The 22,020-nt window shown below is 37.5% G+C and overlaps 1 protein-coding gene across 2 annotated transcripts; it reads left to right on the top strand.

The window, feature by feature from the left end:
• The first annotated feature begins 14,410 nt into the window (after positions 1–14,410).
• On the top strand, positions 14,411–21,751 carry Clec12b (C-type lectin domain family 12 member B). 2 transcript variants are annotated; one of them, XM_047550719.1, is made up of 6 exons: positions 14,411–14,501; positions 16,283–16,381; positions 17,789–18,007; positions 18,513–18,667; positions 18,875–18,990; positions 21,539–21,751. In XM_047550719.1, exons 1-6 carry the CDS (start codon positions 14,411–14,413, stop codon positions 21,600–21,602), a joined length of 744 nt encoding a protein of 247 aa, XP_047406675.1. In that variant the 3' UTR covers positions 21,603–21,751. The 2 variants fall into 2 exon arrangements, with proteins under 2 accessions (XP_047406675.1, XP_047406673.1); XM_047550717.1 differs by having other exon boundaries at positions 21,452–21,751.
• The last annotated feature ends 269 nt before the right edge of the window (positions 21,752–22,020 follow it).

Here is a 22,020-nt window from a genome sequence, read left to right as displayed (position 1 = left end):
CAAGTTAAATGACAATCAAATGGAATAAAATGAATACAAGGAAAGGTAAAGATTGCATAAGAATAAAAAGGAGAAGGGAATATTTATCAGGCAAGGAAAATAACTGAATAAAAAAGTTGGAAGTTTGAGTAAGTATGGAGTAATTGAGGAAAAGCATATCTGAATTGAGAATTTATATCACAGTATATTGAGATATAAAATGGCATTTTGCCATGAAAATTGCTATAAAACTTATATGGCAGGGATAATTGGTCAATTATTTGAACATGAATTCATTCATCACTGTGGATGTCTCAGGCACTGCTGTTTTCGGAGGATCAAGTGGTCACTGAAACATAATTTGTGCTCTCAGTGGAGGGTAAGGAGCACAGATTGTAAAAAAGTAAAGAAAACAGAGCAAGATAAAGTGACATCATGCTGAGTGCTATGCTATGAAGGAAACACAATTGATCTAATAGAGCTTGACTGGTCAGGGTGTGGGTAGACCCTGCTCGGGCTACTTGGAGGGTTCATTGGAGCTTTGCCAAAAGAGCAATTGCACAGGTTTCTTCCATTTTAAAAGTCAAACAGAATAAACCAAACTTTCTTCAGCTATAATAATGTGATAGATGCTTCTAGAAGCAAAGTGTACATATTAAACAATTACCTTCATGGTAGGTACTTATGTAAACTTGACTAATAAGAAAAGAAACACAGAGGATAAGTAACTTGTGTTAAGCCACAGAGCAAGTGTTGATTAGGATTTGAATCAATTAGCGCACTTTCATTGCCCTTTATTTGAATCAGGATATCTTTTCCTAATTGGTGAAGACACATTTCCAAATAAATTCCATCCTGTGTTCATTCTCTGTCTCCTTCTCATGACTACTTTTTTTTTTTTTTTCTTTCTGCTTTTAGTTTATCTTTGTTTCCTTTGGGTATTAACATCTCTTTCATTTTTCTCAATCCCTTTTCATAAATACTTGGGAATTAATTCCTGTTCTAGCTATTCTCTGGGTAATAAGCAATGTAGGCCGCTCCTTTTAAAAAAAAAAAAATTTTTTTTTCTCTGAAATCGGCATAACGTGAGAATGGGAGGACTGTTGAAGAACAGAGTGAGAATACAACTTTCCATGGTATAAACTCAGTATTTTTAATGTATTCTGAATCGTAATACTTCTATGTTTCACACCTGTGTTCTGTTCTGTTCTTCAGTGAACAGTAATCTGATGGATTTAATTCATGTGAAAGCATTAAAAAAAAAAGTCAAAGGTGATTCTAAGCCTTTGATTGAGGGACTGCAAGCATGGAGTTCTCATTTACTGAGATGGAAACATGTATTGGGAAAGGTCATTCATTTTCTGATGTGCTAAACTTGAAATTCTATACAATATCTAAGCAGATATGCAAAGAATCCAGGGAGACATGGGGTCCTAAAGAGCAAGCACAGACTTGGTGATATACATTTGGATATCATTACGGTATGGCTGTTGCGTCATGCCATGCATCTAGATGAGCTCATCTAGGTGAGCATAACCACATGTTGGGACACAATATTTTTAAATCAGTTAAGGAATAGTCAGTGAATCTAAAAAGGGAAATAAGAAACTGGTGTCCTGGGGTATAAAGTCGTTTAGAGAAGACAGTGTTTTAAGAAAAAGCACACGAAAGCAAAGCAAGAATCAATAAATAGGATGGATTCAAACTAAAAAGCTTTTTCTCAGCAAAGGATAAATCAATAACGTGAAAAGAGAGCCTACATAGTAGGAGAAAATCTTTTCCACATGCACTTCAGATAGAGCACTAATCTCCAAAGTTTATAAAGAACTTACAAAACTTTACACCAAAATACAAAGAACCCAATCAATAAATGAACCAAGGAACTAGAAAAACACTTTACAGAAGAAGATATACAGGCAATAAATAAATATATGAAAAAGTCTTCTAAGATTTCATCTTATTCCAATTAGATTGATTATTATCAAGAACACAAACAATAATAGATGTTGACATGGATGTGGGTAAAAATGCACACTTTTTCATTGCTGGTGGAGTTGCAAATTGTTGCAGCCACTCTGGAAGCAGTGTGGAGATTTCTCAGAAAACTTAAAACGGATTCACCTTTTGACCCAGTTATCCCACTCCTTGGTTTATACCCAAAGGACTTAAAATTAGCATACTACAGAAATGTAGCCACATCAATGTTTATAGCAGCTCAATTCAAAATAACTAGATTGTAGAACCAACTAGATGCCCTTCAACAGATGAATGGATAAAGAAACTGTGGTATATATACACAATGGAATATTATTCAGTCATCAAAAAGAATAATATGATGGCATTTACAGATAAATGGATGGAATTGGAGAATATCATGCTAAGTGAAATAAGCCAATCCCGAAACACCAAAGGCTGAATGTTTTCCCTGATAAGTGAATGATGATATATAATGGGGGTGGCAGGGTGTGGGGGTGAGAGAAGAATGAAGGAACTTTAGATTACGTAGAGGGAAATGAGAGGGAGGAGGGGGTGGGGGTATGAAAAATGATGGAATGAGACAGACATCATTACCCTATGTACATGTATGATTACATGAATGGTATGAATCTACATTGTGCACAACCGTAGAAACTACAAGTTGTACCCCTTTTATGTACAATGAATCAAATGCAGTCTGTAAAAATAAAAAAAATAAAAATAAATAAATAAGTAAATAAAAAGAAGAGGGAATAATTGTTATGTCAAATACTGCTTACAGGGTAAGATAACTCCCAAGAAATACCCTTTGGGTATTAATAGAGGGATTAATCATGATTTTAACAGGAAAGTTTTTCAGAAATACTGAGGAGGAAAGGCTAGATTGGAATGGGTTCAGGAAAAGTAGGAAGAGAAAGCAGGACCAGTATTGTTGTTAAGAGCATAAGAGAAATGGGGTGATAGTGTGTGTTGGGGGAGGATATGCGAGAAGTTTTTGTTGTTGTTTTTTGCTTGTTTTTAAAATGGCAGATATTTTATTATATATGTACATTAAGATGAGCGAAGCAGCAGAAATGGAGAAAAAAATTGGAACAATCAATGATGCCAGAGAGAAAAAGAAAGAGAATTACAAATTAAAAATCTTTGAATAGGCAGATGGGATGGATTTTAAAATACAGTTGGAGATGGATGGTAAATAAGAGGTGGTGCAGCTTAACCATTGTTGGAGAAGGGATAATGCCTTACACACAGGCATAAGATGATTTTTGTGTATTTGGTTGGCAGAACAGAGGAAACCCTCTTCTAATCATTATTATTTTTTAAACAGGTCATCAGTTGCATTTGAGGAAAGATAAAAGAGAGTTGATAATTGAGAAAGAAAGATAATTTGTGAATAATCTTCTAGCAGATTAGCAGAAAAAAGAGTTAGGAAATTATATTTCAAAAATATAAAATAAGACCAGTTACCAATATGGTCACATTCACCACTTTCAAGCAAGAGTGGTGAGACAGGGTTGAACTGAACCGGGCTGCACTGTCCATATGCTTAGGATGAATGAAGAGATAAGTAAGGAAGTGGTAGCTGTATGTAAGGAAATGATTATTACAGCTGACCCTGATGTGGTCTAAGTCAGGTTAAACAGGCACTGAGTCATGAGGGAGTGATGATAATGAAAAGGTTATATACTATACATATAATGTGTATATGTACATCAGTGGATTTGACATCCCAGTGGGCATTAAAAGAGTATGGACTGTCTAGAAGGAGTGGGCTGGGAAACAGGAGTTGGAGGTCAGAGAGTTGAATACCTGAAATTGATAAAATGGAGAAGGAGTTCATATGGGAAATAAAATTTTCTAGACTCAATGCAGCTCTGTCCAGTAGGACCTTCTTAATGATTGAGATGTAATATATCTGTGATGTATGATTTCATAATTAGTAGCCACTTGTGGTTACTGAGCACTCAACGTATGACTAATGTGACTAGGAAAAATAATTTTAATTTTTAAAAAATTTGGTAAATTTAAATTTCAATAGTCATATGTGCCTAGTGATTATAGTATTGGACAGTGTAGATCTAAAGTATAATCAACTTGTGGGTAGTTGATTTGTGTGTATGGATGAGGTGATTGGAGGTAAGTCCAAGAACTAAGACCTAGGGTATTGAATTATCAGCTACATAGATATTAAAATCACTTATGATCATGAGAGGACTAGAGGTGAGCAGGAGATATAAAATGGTTAGAAAAATCATAAGGGGATAAGGAAGACTGTCCTAGCATATAGATGATTAAATTAAGGTGATTTTTTTGAGAATGTGACTGATGAAATGAGCTGCAGAGATGCATAAAAAACATATGCAGTAATTTCCAAAATAATAAAATCATAAACTAATAATAGATTATTTAGCCTTTTAGTATCACAATAGTAGAAACTGTGTAGGAGGTATGACCCATTTTTTTTCCTTTTAGAAATAATCAGGAGTCAGGTGAGATTATTCATCACTGTTTTATCCAAGCATCATTTCCTGTACCTTAGCAAGAGATTGCATACATTCTCAGGGAAATTTAAGGTTCATGAAAGAATCAGGAAAATGAGAACAAAACTCAGTTTGCAAAATTTGGTGAAAATGGTGGACCAGAGCAGAGATAGACAAACAACTTTCATTTCTTATTTTTATAATCACCTACTTGATTTAACTTTTTCTCATGTTAATTCTCTGCCATTATTTAATTTACCTAGAATGGTAAATATAGGATAGATTCATTATTAATTTTCACATTTTTTGACAGTGAAGTACAGTTGATGTATAATTTAGAGCCTCTAAACACTTTTTGATTCAACTCTCCATCAGTTAAAAACACAACAATTAAAAAAAACTGAACATGAGTAAGGTATGTAAGTACATTAATGTCTTTAGAGGTCATGTGCAAATGTTCCTGAAGAATGTTCCTGCATCTCTTTCCCATCTTGGTAATTGTTGCACCTCATTCTGGAGATCATTGAGATCATCTTCACACAGATGTAGACCTTGGGACGTCTTGGATTACACACAAGCTATCTGAAAATACAAAACCAATGCCAAATTCTCCCGGAAGCATAGTTATGTAATCTTCTCCTGCCTGATCAAAGGAAGACTTTAGAGGAGATACCCTTGCTCTTGTATAGCTCCTAAATATTTTCTGGGGTTTTGCAATTAGTTTCTTATCTGTGCTGTAACAAATTATCACGAACTTAGCTGTCGCGTCCCCTCTGCCCGCAGAGAGAGACACGGCAAACGTCTGAAGCTTTGGAAGTTTATTGTACACAGTTCCTTTCCTACGCTCTCTTACCCCTAGCTCCTGCGCACTCTCAGCTTCCCTTTTCCCAGCTTCTTCCAGCTTCCAGCTCTGCTCCAGTCTCCGCCGCCGCTTCTTCCGCTTCTTCCGTCCCTTCCTCAGCTTCTGCCCCCTACTCTCCCACCCACCAGGCTTATATACACTTCAACCAATCAGGGGAGAGTACACGAGATAAACGCGGACAGCTGCAGGCACAGGATGGGTACACGAGGGGGGGCATGCTCTAATCACATCGTTAACTAGCCAATCATTGGAATTCGCTGGTTGTTTACTGTATAGCTGGCCGCTTTTGGCTCAGCGTCAGGCGCCATCTTGACCATGTCTAAGGCTGGGGGCTCTAGAAACCCCGACAGATCCCCCTTCTTTAATATTAAACTAAGGCTCGGGACCGTGTCTGTCTTAGGCTGAGTGGTCAGCATATGTCCTTACCCGTCATCAGAGCCTGCAGAGCACGCTGCAGCTCCTGTCTTAGGTTGGTACACAGCCACCTCCTTCATTACCCGTCCTTGACTACCGATCCAGCATCAAGAGCCATACTAATGGGGGGCTGTCGGCCTTTAGGGCGGTCATGGCCTGATGAAAAATAATTTGATCTCTATTGGCTAGCTTGCAGATGCATGCCAAAACGAATGAAGAGAAGAAGGCCAAGGCAGAGGAGTACCACCATAGCTCCTAAGCTTGCCCACTGTTTGACAAATCTATAAACAGAAGAAGAACCTTATAGCCATATTAAATACAGAAACAATATACATCCCAATGGAGTTACAATATGGGTAACACAAAGCAGCTCTCAGGGAATAAACGCATCCCAGTCCCAAAAGTTCTTGCAAGGTATCCACTTGTTCTTATAAAGTCCATTCTCTGATAGAGTCTCTATGGTCTGTAAGGCTGCAACTGCATTCTCGGCCGAATGATCGTTGTTGTGGTTGTGTCAATGCTGCTACTGCAAGGACTGTGGTGGCAGTGATCACGGCTGTTGCAATGTCAAAGCCTCTTCTGTTTCTTGATAATAGCACTGGCAATTCTATATCTGCAACAGAAACTAGGACTGGTAGGAAGATAGAAATGTGCAAATTGCACAGGTAGCAAAAGAATCATTCCAGTATTGTGAAAGATAGCACACAGTTAGTGAACAGTTAAGAGGTGTTATTAGAAATGTTAGTTGGTAGAAACATAAAAGAGGAAATACACAAGCTGACGTAGGAGGAAAAGCAATATCACAGCTAGGGTCAGCAGAACGAGTTGCTCTACTCTGGGTCTGATTTGTAGTATGATTCCAACGGCAAAGTGCAGAAATTCCTCCTGTTAAAGCAAAGAAAGGCTAGAAATATCCTTGTCACCAAAAACAGCACGACCTGAAAAATCATCAGTAGAATTGACAGGCTTGTAAAGAAATTGGTGAAAAGCAAGAAAAGGAAGGATAAAAAATATGTTAGTCAGAAATGGAAAATATGGCCAGGCTAACAATGGCCCATAGGTTCCGGGTTTGCCTTTCCGTCTGAGTTTTCGTTATTGGAGGAAGGCTCAGACTCGCCATTGTGAGGAGGAGCAGCATCACTTGCATGCTGTAAAACTCTGATTAGCCTTTCTGGAATCCAGACTGGAGTCTGTTGATCCTGTGGAAAAATACAAACAGACCCTCGGACCCAACGAAGGACTGGATCCGGTCCTTTCCAACAACCTGTCAGGATATCTTTCCATTTTGCCCATACTTGAGAAGTATTATGGGGATTATAATGTCGATCAGCTGCAGAATGGCCGTCCCTATCCAAAGTTAGGAAATTTAGAATGAAAAGAACTAAGTTAAGTTTATCTTTAGGAGACTTGTAGGAGGCTCCTATTCCCCCTTTTTGTTTATTTAGACAATTTTTTAAAGTAAGATGTGCTCTTTCCACAATGCCCTGTCCCTGAGGATTATAGGGGATGTCAGTGACTAATTGGATGTTAAATGTTTGTAAAAACAACCGGAAGCTTTTGGAAGTATAAGCAGGACCATTATCTGTTTTAATGACTTTAGGTATGCCCCAGCCAGCAAACGCTTGTAGGCAATGTTGAATGACATCTTTTACCTTTTCTCCAGAATGAGCGGAAGCCATAATGACCCCTGAAGCAGTGTCTACTGACACATGTACATACTTAACAGTACCAAATTCAGGAATATGGGTTACATCCATCTGCCAAATATGACCAGGTAGCAGTCCCCTGGGGTTAATTCCAAAGGATTGTACTGGGATTAAAGGAGCACAATGTTGACAATTTTTTACTATTTGTCGAGCCATACATTTAGATATAGGAAATTTTCTGCTCAAAGTAGTGGAATTTACATGAAATTTTTCATGAAAGAGTTTTGCTTGTTCCTCTATGGAAAAAACAAAAATTGATTTGGTGGCCATATCTACCAAGTCATTAGCATTTGCCAAATGTCCTGGTAAATTAGAATGAGCTCTAATATGTCCTACATAGAATAGATGTTTACGCTGTAGGATAAGGTTTTGTAGTGTAGTAAAGTAAGAAGCTACCGTGGACATGGAAGAAATATGGGGTACCGTTTCAAGAACCTGTAAAGCGTTAACGATATATAAGCTATCAGATAGAAGATTGAATGGCTGATTATCTGCTAATCCAAAGGCTAATATTACAGCTGCAAGTTCAGTAACCTGTGCGGAGTTGGGCGGAACTATTATGGTGTGAAGTTGTTTACCGATAAGTACTGCACCTACTCCATTTTTGGAGCCATCAGTAAAAATGGTTACACAGTCTTTAAGAGGCTGGACACTAGTCACTTTTGGAAAAACTATGGGAGTATTTTTACAGAATTGAATCCAGGGATGTTGGGGGTAATGGTTATCGAACTGAGCTGAAGTGGAACAATATAATACTGACCAATCGTCATCATTATTAATTAGCCATTTAATTTGCTGAGTGGAATAAGGAGTTATAATAATAGACGGATGGATTCCAAAAACAGTAATGCAAGATTCTATTCCCGTGAATATTACCTGGGCAATAGCTTGGGGATATGATTGCAATGTTTTAGCCGGAGAGCTAGGGAGATTTATACTTTGCAGAGGTCCTCCTTGCCAAACTATGCCAAAAGGGGTATGCTTCTCCGAGATTATGATTAAACTTAATGGTTGAGTAGGATCACAACGATCAACGTAACACCGCTGAAGTCTATTCTCTACTAGCTGTAAGGATATCCATGCTTCAGGAGTAAGTTTCCTAGGGGAATTCAAGTCAGGATTACCTTTTAATATATCGAATAAAGGTTTTAATTCCCCTGTGGACAATTTTAAATAGGATCTGATCCAGTTAATGTCACCTAAGAGTTTCTGAAAATCGTTCAGGGTATTCAATTGATCCGTCCTGATGGTCAACCTTATTGGTCTGACTGTAGTAGCAGTGAGCCTTGTACCCAGATATTCTTGAATCTCCTCTAATTGTAATTTTTCAGGGGATATCGTTAGTCCTCTCTTTTCTAATGCTTGAGTCATAAATTGTAATGCTTCTAACAAGACTTCTTTTTCTGGATGGCAAATAAGTATGTCGTCCATATAGTGATAAATCAACAATCTCTTAAACTTTTGTCTAGTAGTTGTTAACGCTTTATCTACGTATATTTGACATATAGTAGGACTGTTAGCCATACCTTGAGGCAACACAGTCCATTCGAATCTCTGGTCAGGCTGAGTGTGATTAAGAGAGGGCAAAGTAAAGGCAAATCTCCAACAATCATTTTTGTGTAAGGGTATAGAGAAAAAGCAATCTTTTAAATCCAGAATAATAGTAGGCCAATTTTTTGGTAGTGCAGTAACAAGAGGGAGTCCACATTGGACGGGTCCCATAGGGTACATTTGTTCGTTTATGGCTCTTAAATCATGTAATAACCTCCATTTTCCTGATTTTTTCTTTGTTAAGAATATTGGAGTATTCCAAGGAGAGGTAGAATGTTGTAAATGACCTGCTTGTACCTGCTCTTGTACTAACTTATGAGCTGCCTCTAGCTTTTCTTTTGTTAGGGGCCACTGTGGAATCCAGCGAGGCTTATCATCTTTCCATATTATAGGGATTGATGGCTTATCAGTGGCCCCTAGGAAAAACCCAATCCATGAGAATCATTTTTTGGTGGAGGTAAAGGCAGTGGTTGGGTAGATCCTTGGCTATGTCTTCCTAATCCTTTTTTATCATTATAATTCATATTTTGTAACATATTTCTTACAGGAGTCCCTTGGTAAATCTGGTCAGTGGTGAGTTTCATATCCATTTGCTGCAGGACGTCTCGTCCCCATAGGCTAATAGGAACATTACAGACATATGGTTGAAATATTCCTGTGTGTCCCTCTGTATCTTTCCATGATAATGAGGAAGCACTTTGATTGGGGCTCTCTGCTACTCCTAAGCCTCTCAAGCTCTGAGCTGCTGTGATCAATGGCCAGTGCTTTGGCCAGACCATTGCACTGATAATACTTTTGTCTGCTCCCGTATCTAATAAACCTGTAAATTCCATATTTCCCACTTTTAATTTTAGGAGGGGCCTCTGTTCCATATCCATAGTAAGGTTTATTAAAGTGGTTCCTGTTGATCCAAAACCTCCTTGTCTTTTATTTGTATTTTTACTGGGCCACAAAGAATGTTGACTGGGCAATATAAGCATTTGTGCAATGCGATCCCCTGGAGAGATGACCGTAATTCCTTTTGGTGAAGAGACCAAGGCTTTTATTTGTCCAGTGAAATCAGGATCAATAACCCCTGGGTGTACTATAAGTCCTTTTAGTGTTGAGGAACCTCTACCTAGTAATAGTCCTACACTATTTTGTGGGATTTTTTCATGCCAATCAGTATCAATCATCTGCACCCCCATATCTGGGGTTAGTATGAGTCTGGAGGTGGCACAGATGTCCAATCCTGCACTTCCTGAGGTGGCTCTGCGCTCCCCTTCTCTGTGGGAGGATACCACCGTCGGGGAACTTGTTGAATTACCCCGTATATTTGTTGCGGGCCCCGGGGAGGGCCCTGTCTCCCGTTTTTTTGAAGTTCAGGATTCGACCCTAGGAAATTATCCTCCCTATCTCTAATAGGCTGACAGGCACTATTCCGATGACTTCCTCTTCTGCATCTTGGACATAGCCCTGGGGCATAAGGTGTAACAGATTTTACTATAGTTATCTCTTATCTTTTGTTAGGGCATTATCTCCTTGCTGCTGATTTTGTGCATCTATTGAAACGTATTGGTCTTCTCCTATTAACATTTCTATCGGGAAACCTTGCCACTATGTTTCTGCAAGCAGTTTCAACAGCTATTTCTTGCCACTGAGCTTCCCCAATTAGCCATTGTTCTCCAGATAACACTGCTCTGCATACCTGTCTCCAAATAGTCTTAACTGCCTCTTTAAAGTTTTTCTAATGGTTGATGGTATCTCCATTTGCTTCTCAAATACGGGCAGGTTCTACAGATTTTGAAGCTCTTTTTATTAGGCTTAGGTTTCTCCTACCTTTTTCCCTTGTTCCTAAGTTTTCACTACCACTTGGTTATTCCTTTTGGGGGTTCTTTGTGTAAGACTTAGTTCCCCTTTTTTCCCTTGCTCTTAGATTTTTTGAGCAATTATTTTCTAGGTCACCACTACTCAATCTTTCCTCACTTTATTCTCTTTAAGCATTCTTTTCTGTTACTATTAGCCCTGTTCATGAAGATCCCCCTTGTGGCACACTGAGCAGCTTTTCTTTACTTTAGCTGTTTTTTTTTTTTTCCAATGGCTCCCATTGTTTTTTAATGGTTCCCTGAGGGGTTGCCGCATTCAGACCCTATTGTTACTAATTTGAATAGCTTTAGTTTTGGCAATTACAATAACAGTGGCCTAGCTGCCAGGAGCAAGGAGATTGCTGAAAGGAAAACTATCAAGTGCGCATTAAAATTTTTATAGCGGCTTTTCACGTAGGACCGCTTCAAGCGTGTTTCTACTTTCACTTTAATTAGACCGCGTTCCACGCGCCAGGACCGCTGATGGCGTGTCCCGATACCGGACCACCTTCCGTGTGTCCTTATTTTTATTTTAATTGGACCGCATTCCGCGTGCCCCCAGGACCGCTGATAGCGTGTCCTGATACCCTTTAACTGGACCGCATTCCGCGTATCCGGATAGTCGCTATACCACCAACGTCGAGGCGCCTCTCCTTTACCTGTTTACCTTTTTTTTTTTTTTTTTGACTTCTTTATAACCGGTTTAGCTTATTAAAAGATTTTAAGATATCTTACCTTGTCCTTTTTATCCTCCCGGGTTTCGGCACCAGCTGTCGCGTCCCCTCTGCCCGCAGAGAGAGACACGGCAAACGTCTGAAGCTTTGGAAGTTTATTGTACACAGTCCCTTTCCTACGCTCTCTTACCCCTAGCTCCTGCGCACTCTCAGCTTCCCTTTTCCCAGCTTCTTCCAGCTTCCAGCTCTGCTCCAGTCTCCGCCGCCGCTTCTTCCGCTTCTTCCGTCCCTTCCTCAGCTTCTGCCCCCTACTCTCCCACCCACCAGGCTTATATACACTTCAACCAATCAGGGGAGAGTACACGAGATAAACGCGGACAGCTGCAGGCACAGGATGGGTACACGAGGGGGGGCATGCTCTAATCACATCGTTAACTAGCCAATCATTGGAATTCGCTGGTTGTTTACTGTATAGCTGGCCGCCTCTGGCTCAGCGTCAGGCGCCATCTTGACCATGTCTAAGGCTGGGGGCTCTAGAAACCCCGACACTTAGCCACTTAAACAGCACAAGTTTTTGTTCTTACAACTTTGTAGGTTAAAGTCTGACATAGGTATCACTGGACTAAAATCAGGACTGTTGGTAGGGATGAGTTCCTTTCTGAAGGCTGTGTGGGAGAATGTTTCCTTCCTTTTCCATCTTCTAGCTCAGATTCCTTGGTTCCTAGCTCTCTGCCTTCATCATCACTCAAAGATGTTGTATCTCCCTAACTCTTTGTTTTTCCATGACTCTGACCACCTAAGGAGCTTCTCCAATTTTAAGGACTTAAGTAATCAAGTTAGGTACACTCAGGTAATTCAGGGTAATTTCTTCATCTTCAAAGTTCGTTACCTTAATCACATCTGCAATGATTGTTTTGCCATTGGAACTATCATATTTAGAGGGCCTGGGGATGAAACCATGGACATCCTTAGGGGCTCTTATTCTACCTATCATAGATTTTTAACAACAATTTATTTTCTTATATATGTTGGTAAAGTTTTAAGAAAAATTATCGAGGGATTAGAAATAGATGCAGTCCTTCAGAAAGACCCCTGTGAGTCTTACAACTGTTGTGACTCAATGACCCAAGGCATGTCCAATGTGCTATCTTTTTTGCCTTCTTCCAAATTATAATCACAATACTTCCTATAAAACATCAGCTCATTATTATTCATGTCATGTTGTTGAAATTTTTAGAATTGCAGTATAAATTCTTGTGGGCGGTGTTTACTTCACTTTTACTGGAAACATGCTTTTCAGCCTTTTTAGGCCTAAGAAATAGAATATAGAAGTAGGTTATTTTATCAAGTATTTTTAAATGAAATGTAGATAAATTGTAGCTAAAGAGGCTTCAAGGTCAAAAACATTCTAGACACCTCCCATAGTAAATGTTCCATGTGGGTATCCACTTATTCTAGCAGTATTTATGGTTGGGTGTGCCTCAGACTCCGTCTTCTGATATTTCAAATCCAAAAGACAAAAAGTATTTTATAAGAGTTTTAGCTGTAGACCACCCTTGTGCTGAAAAGACATCATACTAAATGAAATAAGTAAGACTCAGAAAGTCCAAAATCAAATCTTTTCTCCCACATTTGGAAGTAAGAGAAAAATAAGGGGGTAAGGGGGCAGAAACAAAGGAGATCAATAGAGTAGAGGAAGGAGATTAACAGGGAGGGAGGAGGGATGAGACAAGGGAGGAATTATGGAAAGAAACTGACCAAATTTTCCAATGTACATATATGACTATACCACAGTGAATTCTACCTTTATGTATATCTAGAAAACACCAATACAAAAGCAATAAAAAAGGGGAAGTGGAAGAAAGAAAAGGGGAGGACTGAGGACTGAAATAGAGCAAATTATATCCCATGCATGTATTAATTGTGTCAAAATGAACCCCACTATTATATGTAACTATAATGCACTAAAAAAATTAAGAAAATACAATAGAATGAAATAAAAATAAAAATACCTTAGTGTGCCAGTCTATCTTTCCAGAACCTGCCTACTTTTTTCACTCTGCTGAAACTTCAGGTAGTTATTTAAACAATATTGCTCTAGAGTATTGGTAACCTGCAGGAAGATTATTCTAAGATTATACTGTTAAAGATCTTAATCATTCCAAGGAAGAATTCATACTCAATTTTATGAATATGAAATCCATATTTCATTCATATCCAATTTTAATAGCTATTAATTTCATATACATAATATATGTTATACATAATTAACACATTCATCATGCAGGTTAATGAGTTGCACTGTGACATTTCTATACATGTATATATTGAACATTGATCATGTTCACCAATAGCTATTAATTTCTTCTCCATGTCCCATTTTCCCCATTACCAGCAACATCTCTCTCTCCCTCTCTCTCTCTCTCTGTCTCTCTCTCCCATGTGCGTCCACACCCACAACACATTTTGATTACTTATAACAATAGACAGGCATGCATGTGACACAGCTCTTCTGGTTTAGTATTTGTACATCTTATTGACATGTTGTATAGTCTCTATACAGGATGAGCTAACCTTAGACACTTGAAAATAAGTAAGACAACTTGGCTGTTTTTTCAAATATTTGGAGCAGACTGAGGATAAAACCACCATTCCTGCTCTGCCTCCAGGCACCCCCTTTTGGCTTCCCAGAAAAGAACAATGGTGCTACAGTTTGCCATCTGTAACATTTCAGTGTCTAAGGAGAATATTTGATTTCTCTCAATTTCACAGAAGAGAAACTGTCATTCTGTTCTAATAAAGGGACAGTAGGGTCAGTTGAGTGTCTATGTAAAAGATTTTAGCTTGGAAAAGAACACCCTGTTACAGACCTGAAGATATTGAAACATTAGTTACATAATTCATGGTACTGTTTTCTTCTGCAATGTCCGACGAAGTGACTTACGCGACACTTACATTTCAGGATTCTTCTGGAGCAAGAAATAACCAAGATGGAAATAACCTGAGAAAAAGAGGTAGGAGTTTAAGAGAAAGCAAGCTGAGACCTTGGAAATGACGGGTGTGATATGCTTTGAGGTGCTGGCTTTACTACTGATACCAAAGCAAAGCGGGCAGTGGCATCTTCAAGGTGCAGTCATGGAATTGATTGGTGGAGTGAGTGTTCCTAAGGTCAAAGAGAAAATATGTGCCTTTAGGAACCTACTTCAGATTGTGTGAAATCTGTATGTTAAGAAGCTGTACCTCCTCCTGAAACATTTTTGTTGGATGTGTCAGGTGGAGATTGGAAACTGAGATGTTTCTATTTTACAAATGTCCTTGATGTTTATACTTTACAAGGTTGTGGGAGGAATATTCTTTTATAAGTCAGACTGGGGGCTTCTAAAACAGAGGACATGGCATTTTTCTCTTACATGGTGTAAATAACAAAAGGGAAAAATTAGAGGATGGGCAGATCAGACATGGGCAAGAGTTAGTTTCTCATTTATAAGTATTTTTTAAATTACAGTAGTTGAAATCCCAAGTTTAATTAGTAATGCTGCATCATTAATAGAAATATTTATATAGTGTTATATATACATTGTCATATTTTTATTGAGATATAATTATAAAGTAAAAATGATTTTACTGGTTTCAGAGGTGAGGAAACTGAGATTGAAATAAATTAAGCATTTTAACTAAGTTCATACAACTGCTATGGGGGAAGCCCAGTTCAGTTCTGGTCTTCAATTTATTCCCTTGTAACCAACTGGAGGAAATGGAAGTTTCTGATTAATATATAAGATGATGTCTCTATTCCTTAACTTCAGAAGGTCTGCTCACAGTTCAGGCTGTTGTCTTAAGTCATCTGAATCGTATGAACTACTTTAGACTTAGTTTTAGTTTATGAATATGTGTACATGTGTATATATTTTATTTGAAGGGAGGATATTCAAAGAAGATGTTCAGAATGGGCTTTACATGTGCCATATAGAGCCGATTATGATTTTGGCTTCCTCTTTCTTTCTTTCTTTCTTTCTTTCTTTCTTTCTTTCTTTCTTTCTTTCTTTCTTTTTCTTTTCTCTAACGCTTGAGGGAAAAGGAGGTCTGGATATGGTGCATGAGATAGTGCACCTGGAGATTGTATCAATCTATCAAAAATATTGGGCTTGACACATTAGGACCTGAATCAAAGAGAAGGTGAGAGAAATAGGAGAACATTTTCATTAAAAATTAAAGATGAGATGCTGATGTTTGAAGAATTAGATACTGACTTCCTAGCCTATTCTGCTGTTTGTAGTTTAAACTGTACATTATTTCTTTCAGTATTAATTCATTATTTACTGGGTGATAAATAGCATGGACAATATATAAATGTTAATTTTTTAGTAGATAAAATTTTAAAAGTAAAATTCACTTTTATAAGAAGTATAGAATAACCTGCCTTTTGGAGATTTGTAGTTGTCATGGAGAAAATAGGTCTCTCCTATTGGCAGTATCAGTCCAGGGCAAGTTTTCATAGGATGCTATTTGTGAAATCAGCAAACTTGAAGATGAAAGGTAGGTTATGATATAAAACAAAAAAACTAAAAATTAGAAGGCATTTACTCTTGAAGGAAAAATTGTGGTGAAGCAATGGAAGAGAACTGGTGATGGGCCCTTATTAGGCTTCACAGTAGACATTTTCTGAATAGTGTCATTGAATGAGCAAAAGAGAAGTTTTAGTACCTGGAAGCTTCCTAAGTGGGAAGAATAAAGAACCCAAAGTGTAAAAGTCACACAGCAGTTCTACTTGCTCACTCTTCTGTTGACTTTGCAGGGCATCCAGCTCCATCCCCTGTATGGCGTCAGGCTGCCCAAGGTCTGCTAACTCTTTGCCTAATGTTGTTGATTGGGCTGGTGACCTTGGGGATCATGTGTAAGTATATTTGCATCAAACACAAGAAAAGTGATGAAATATAACTTGTAAACTATGTAAATTCACTTTATATCCTGAATCCTTTAGTAGTTTTGCCATCACACATCTGTCCCATTCTCCATGTTGTCAAAATAGATCATTTGGGGACATACTTTAATATGGAAGTTCTGTCCCAACTCATCATTTTCTCTTGACAAACAAAATAGCCTTTTATTTTTATAGTTATTGGTTAGAGCAAGGGGCCTTTATTTCCAGACACACATCCACTTACTCTACCAGTGGAAACAAAAGTGAGTCAGGGAATTGTGTTTAAGAAAGCCATGCTGTTTCATTTACCTTGAAGACTTAGCAGAAGACTAGCTCACACTGCTCACCCAAGACCTTCCTAGTGTAGAGAAAATGTCTAAGCAGCAGAGCAAGCAAGGAGGGAGTGCCCTGATATACCACGCCCAGCAGACAGAATTGAACCATCTCTGCGGAACTATAGAAGCTTCACTCCCCAGTGCCATAGCCAAAAAGAATATTTTCTTGATTCTGACCCAGTATTGTAAATATCTTAGAAAGTGGGAGTCACTCTTATTGTCCATTGAAGAATAAACAAAGGACTAACAAACAAAGTGGAAAAACATCCTAAGAATATGTATTTAACAGAATGTTGTTAAGTATATGGAATAAAGAGTAATGATTTGGTACAGTGTTGAGTTTCAGGGGATTTGAAGTAAAAAACCTATTATGTGTTGAGTGATACATCTCTATTATTTTAATTTCTTTGTATATATGTAAGATCTCATGGATAATTAGGATTTAGACACATCTCTTTGGACACACAAATAGAGGTTAATTACGTAGCTTACTTTTTTGTAAAGAAATATGTTCTAGCAAAGATAACATATTCAGTTGCTCAACATTGTGAGAATTAAAAGTTAATCTTCTGCAATGATATATTCTTTGAAAATAAATGAACTTACCATGGTATATGTTCATTTATTTATCGTAGAAGGGTGGTTAGTGTACTATACTTCGCGATATCCCTTGTCTCAAGGAGTTTCGTTTCTGTAAAAAATATAATTCTATCCAACAACTCCAATTAGAAAAAAATATTTACCAAAATAAGGGGCAAAATTACCAACACCAATTTTGATGAAATATCAGATATGTAATTGTTAATTCATTATTTTAATACAAGTACAATAATAGTCAAAATATGAATAAAATTATAAAGATGAATTGTAAGCAACTTGGGATTGAAAAGTAACTGGTATGTTTCTTTCATGAAATCTCAATTATTTGAAGTTACTAATAAATATTTAGCAATAAGAAATGTTTCCGAATGAAAAGAATTATGGATGACTATTATGACAATGGAAGGATATTTGAGTTTGTCTTCTGTCATGTTATGTCTTGGAGTTTTGCAGTTGTCTAACAAAATTAACTCGGATTCAGAGAAATTGAATCGACTTCAGAAAATTATCCACCACCAGCAGGAAAATTTATCCCAGCAACTGAGCAACCGCAGGAACTTACCCATGGAGGAAGAATTTCTCAAATCACAGATATCTAATCTATTGAAGAGACAGGGGCAAATAGCAATCAAACTCTGCAGAGAGTTAATCATTCACACTTCAGGTAATTAGACTTAGATTGGTTGACCAGTTATATTGAATCAGTAGCTCTGATTTAAGCTGACCATATGTGGCACCTCAGAGTATGACAGTTATGTCATCAGTGATTCTTTGAGGATGTCACTCTAAATTTATAGAATATAGGAGAAGATACAGATGTATTTAATAGTTTTGAAAATACAGAAGCAAAATGGGAATCATCTTAGAATATCAATTGGAAACTTCATCCCCTTGTTTTATTAATTATTTATAAGCAATCCCAGGGTAAATGAAGTTAAAAGCATAGTTGGAAATTCTGAGGCCAGAAGACCAAACCCTGAAAAGAGAATCCCCAATGCTGCAACCCATAACCAGAGTGACCTCATTTTCAGAAGCTCCTAAAACAGCATGTTTTCAGGGTGCTGGCCCTCAGATTCTATTGTTCAATTAAATGATTTAGTTTTAAATGCCTTCTCCAGATACTCCCAAATCATTGAGTTCATGCTGTTGAGTATAATCTCCTTTTTCAGACCATAAATGTAATCCTTGTCCTAAGACGTGGAAGTGGTACCAAGAAAGTTGCTATTATTTCACAATAAGTGAAGAGAAAACCTGGAGTCACAGTAGAAAGGACTGCCTAGAAAAGAACTCCACACTGCTAAAGATTGACAACCTGGAAGAAAAGGTATGATTGAATCTCTGTCCTGGGTTATAGAAATTATCTCATTCAATGAAAGGTAAATAAATGAAATTCTGATTCACATGTTAGAAATTCAGTGGATTCTGAATAAGAATTAGCAAATGAATTTAGCGAATGCTTCTATCTTATTTCTATAACCTAGAATGTGACTTTCTCTTAAAGATTTCCCTCTGCTTTTTTTTTTCCCCTCAGGATTTTCTTAAGTCACAGCCACTACCCATGCTTTCTTTTTTTTGGCTGGGATTATCATGGCACCCATCTGATGGAAATTGGCTTTGGGAGGATGGCTCAGTTCCCTCTCCGTCCTTGTAAGTTTATTGGGGATGGAAAACCAAGATTTCCACAGAATCCTGAGAAAATAAGTGTGAAGTGTAAGAATTATAAATCTAGATTTTTAAAAAGGAGTACAAAGTACAAAGAAAAGAATAACAAATATTGTACGGTAGTGTACTGATTTTATCTGTGTGACCAAGTCAGGGCAAGTCACTAGACTTTGCCTATTAGTTTAAATGTTTTCTTTATTTAACATATACATGTAATGCTTAGTATCTTCAGAGAACTTTATAAATACAAACTTCCTTGAATAGAGCAGTTATATTCCCATTTCACAGATAAATATTGTCACAAAGAGATTAAATAAATGTGATTAAGCTTGAAGGTGAGCAAATCAGGACCTTGTGCTTTAGGGACCATGTGTGTTTAGGCACTTAGTTATTCTGCTCTTCAGCACTTAGAATCCAGAAGGATTGTGTTTGTCATAGGAACTCATGTTAATGTATCTATTTGGATCAAACAATTGTCAGTCACTTTCTAACAGAAAGTAATTTTGAATTACTTGTACTTTGAAATAGCTTCATGATGAAGACTTTCCAATTAGGTTATGTGGCAAATGTTATTCATAATTTAAAGTAAACTAAATCTGCCATTGCAAAATTTTGATGAAAGTATTTAAAGTACATTTAGGATGTAATAATTGAAAATTGCATTTTTCCAACTATCTAAAGTTGTGGAAAACATAGGTGTCTGCCATCTTCTGTATCTACTGTAAGAAAACCTTGGCAAGAGACTCTGTCTCTCAGGACCTGGAAGCCCAAGTGCTGCTTCAGGTCAGGTGGGGTCCAGGTAGGCCAATGGGGGACAGGGGTGGGCTTGTAAGTGTTTGTTCTATCTGCAGGGCATGTCACAGATGAAAGTTTCTCCAGAAAAACATTTAAAATACTGTGTAAGGGAGCACATAGCTTTGAAAAGATTCTTTTAAAGAATACAGAACCAAAAATTTTGGTGAACATTCCATATCACAACTACATTTAAATGACATAACGGTTTCATATTCTAAATGTGACATATAGTATTTTTTTTTTTTTAGATGAAACTAAGATCATTGGCATCATTCTGGGTGTAGTTTTTTCTCCATGGCCCTCTCCCAACAAGTACCTAATCCATCTAACTCACTTCTATTTTACTCTTTAATTCATGTTGTCAAGTTTTCTTAAACTGAATGATGCTGTTCACCTTTTGTCAAAGATGCCGTGCTTCAGCCTGACACACCAAACTCCTTGAACAAAAGTTTGTCTATTCTTTTCTTCCTGAGACACTCTATTTTCATTCATTTCCCCAAGTTTTGCCATGGCTATTTCTGCTCAAATACCAATTTTCCACTCTCTCTAATCCCCATTACTAGTCATATTAAATTGATTAGTCTTGTTTCACAAAAGCAATAATGCAAAAAGCATACACTGACTAATACATTAGCAAACAAAATGGCAGCAACTTTTTGGTAACTGCAGTAATATCAGGCATGCATTGATTAAGATTAATCTGAGGCACTTAGTGCTACTAGACTGAGAATTTCTAGGAGTGATGCCATGACATCATGTCAGTGCACTTCAGCTTTCCTTGGAATTTACAATGTTTCCCTTCCCCCAAAGGGATTTTAATCATCCTTTGTCCCTCCTCTGTGGGAGGGACCCACAGCAGAGTTCAGATTCTTCTGATGCTGACCCCCCCAGGGTCATGCAGCTTCAGGTAAACCACCCATTATACTCAGGTGATTGAGACTGATCTTCAGGATCAGTCATTTCCTAGGCTCAGGAGACCTTATCTGCTGAGCAAGTGTTTAGCTAAGACTAAGATCTAATAAGTCTACCCTGATGCAAGAAAAGGATATGGCAGTTGTAATGCAGATCATTTGGAAAAAAGCAATACTGATCACATAGAGAATTAACTTGGTCAAGCTGAATTTTAAAATGACATTATTTGAGAGTTATCATCAATTTCCTAGCAAAGGAATTGAGAACTATTATCAGAACCATATCTATATTTTAATTCATTTCTTCTCTTAACCTCTGCCATGTTCTCTTGTTACCCTCCACAGGTAAAATTTGGTTTTTGCATAGTAGAATGTCATGAAATTTTGTAGAGAATATGATCTTTTTCTACTTTTCTTCTTACAGTTGCAAAGTACAATTATTCTAGCATTTCTAATTTAATCTGGACCAAGTGGATTCCATTAATGGAAACCCATACTAGAGAGGGAAATACAAGTTCTCATCACAGAACTTAAGTGTTCTTAAAGAATTCTACCTAGAATCACAATTAACTAGAAATAAAGAATTTGGATGTGCCAGGTTAAGGATTTTGATACTTTAAGAAGACAAAAGTCTCAGAATATTCATGTTGTTGATTGCAAAGGTAACTAGGAAAACTGAGTGGTGATCAAATTCCAAATACAATATTTATTACTAATTTTAAATGTATTAAAATTTTCAGATTTAGTAATAAAGAACTTGCCCAGATCAATGGATCCAAAGGATGTGCTTATTTTCAAAGAGGAAATATTTATATCTCACGCTGTAGTGCTGAAATTTCGTGGATATGTGAGAAGACAGCTGAAATAGTGAAGATTGAAGATTTAGATTAATATGCTTCTTCCAAATTCACCAAGAAATAAGGGACTTGCAATTGCAAGCCCATGTGATGAAGAAAGAAGCTACAGTCATAGAGTCAAAAACAGCTTAAAAAGTGATTGTATCTAAGCTCTCAGGCAAATGAACTTGCTTCACAGGACATTCTCCACTTCATTGTCTGATGCCTTCTGATTTGATGTTCAGTGTTATCCTTTGAACCCAGGAGAATACTTGTTCTATGCTTTTATTATTCTATCTCAGAATCATCTCACTGAATTTTTTTCTGTCTCTCAAATAAAAGACTCTTTTCTTGCTTTTTTATGACATATTTACATATGCATTCTGGTGATATTTAAATAGGAATAACCAGAAGGAACATAGGCCAACTGGAGCAAGATCCAGGAAACCCTGTTGTGAAGGATCACGTGGAGG

This window comes from Sciurus carolinensis, chromosome 4 (assembly GCF_902686445.1).
Source record: "Sciurus carolinensis chromosome 4, mSciCar1.2, whole genome shotgun sequence".
NCBI classification, from domain to species: Eukaryota; Metazoa; Chordata; class Mammalia; order Rodentia; family Sciuridae; genus Sciurus; species Sciurus carolinensis.
The sequence above is the reverse complement of the archived record's forward strand: the minus strand, read 5'-3'. Positions and strand labels throughout refer to the sequence as shown.

Bases quoted from the DNA above. Each gene is read 5' to 3' on its own strand.
- Clec12b (XM_047550717.1), top strand. From the start codon at position 14,411: ATGTCCGACGAAGTGACTTACGCGACACTTACATTTCAGGATTCTTCT. The intron at 14,502-16,282 runs GTAGGAGTTTAA...TTGACTTTGCAG, and splicing joins AAATAACCTGAGAAAAAGAG to GGCATCCAGCTCCATCCCCT. The intron at 18,668-18,874 runs GTATGATTGAAT...TTTTCCCCTCAG, and splicing joins TTGACAACCTGGAAGAAAAG to GATTTTCTTAAGTCACAGCC.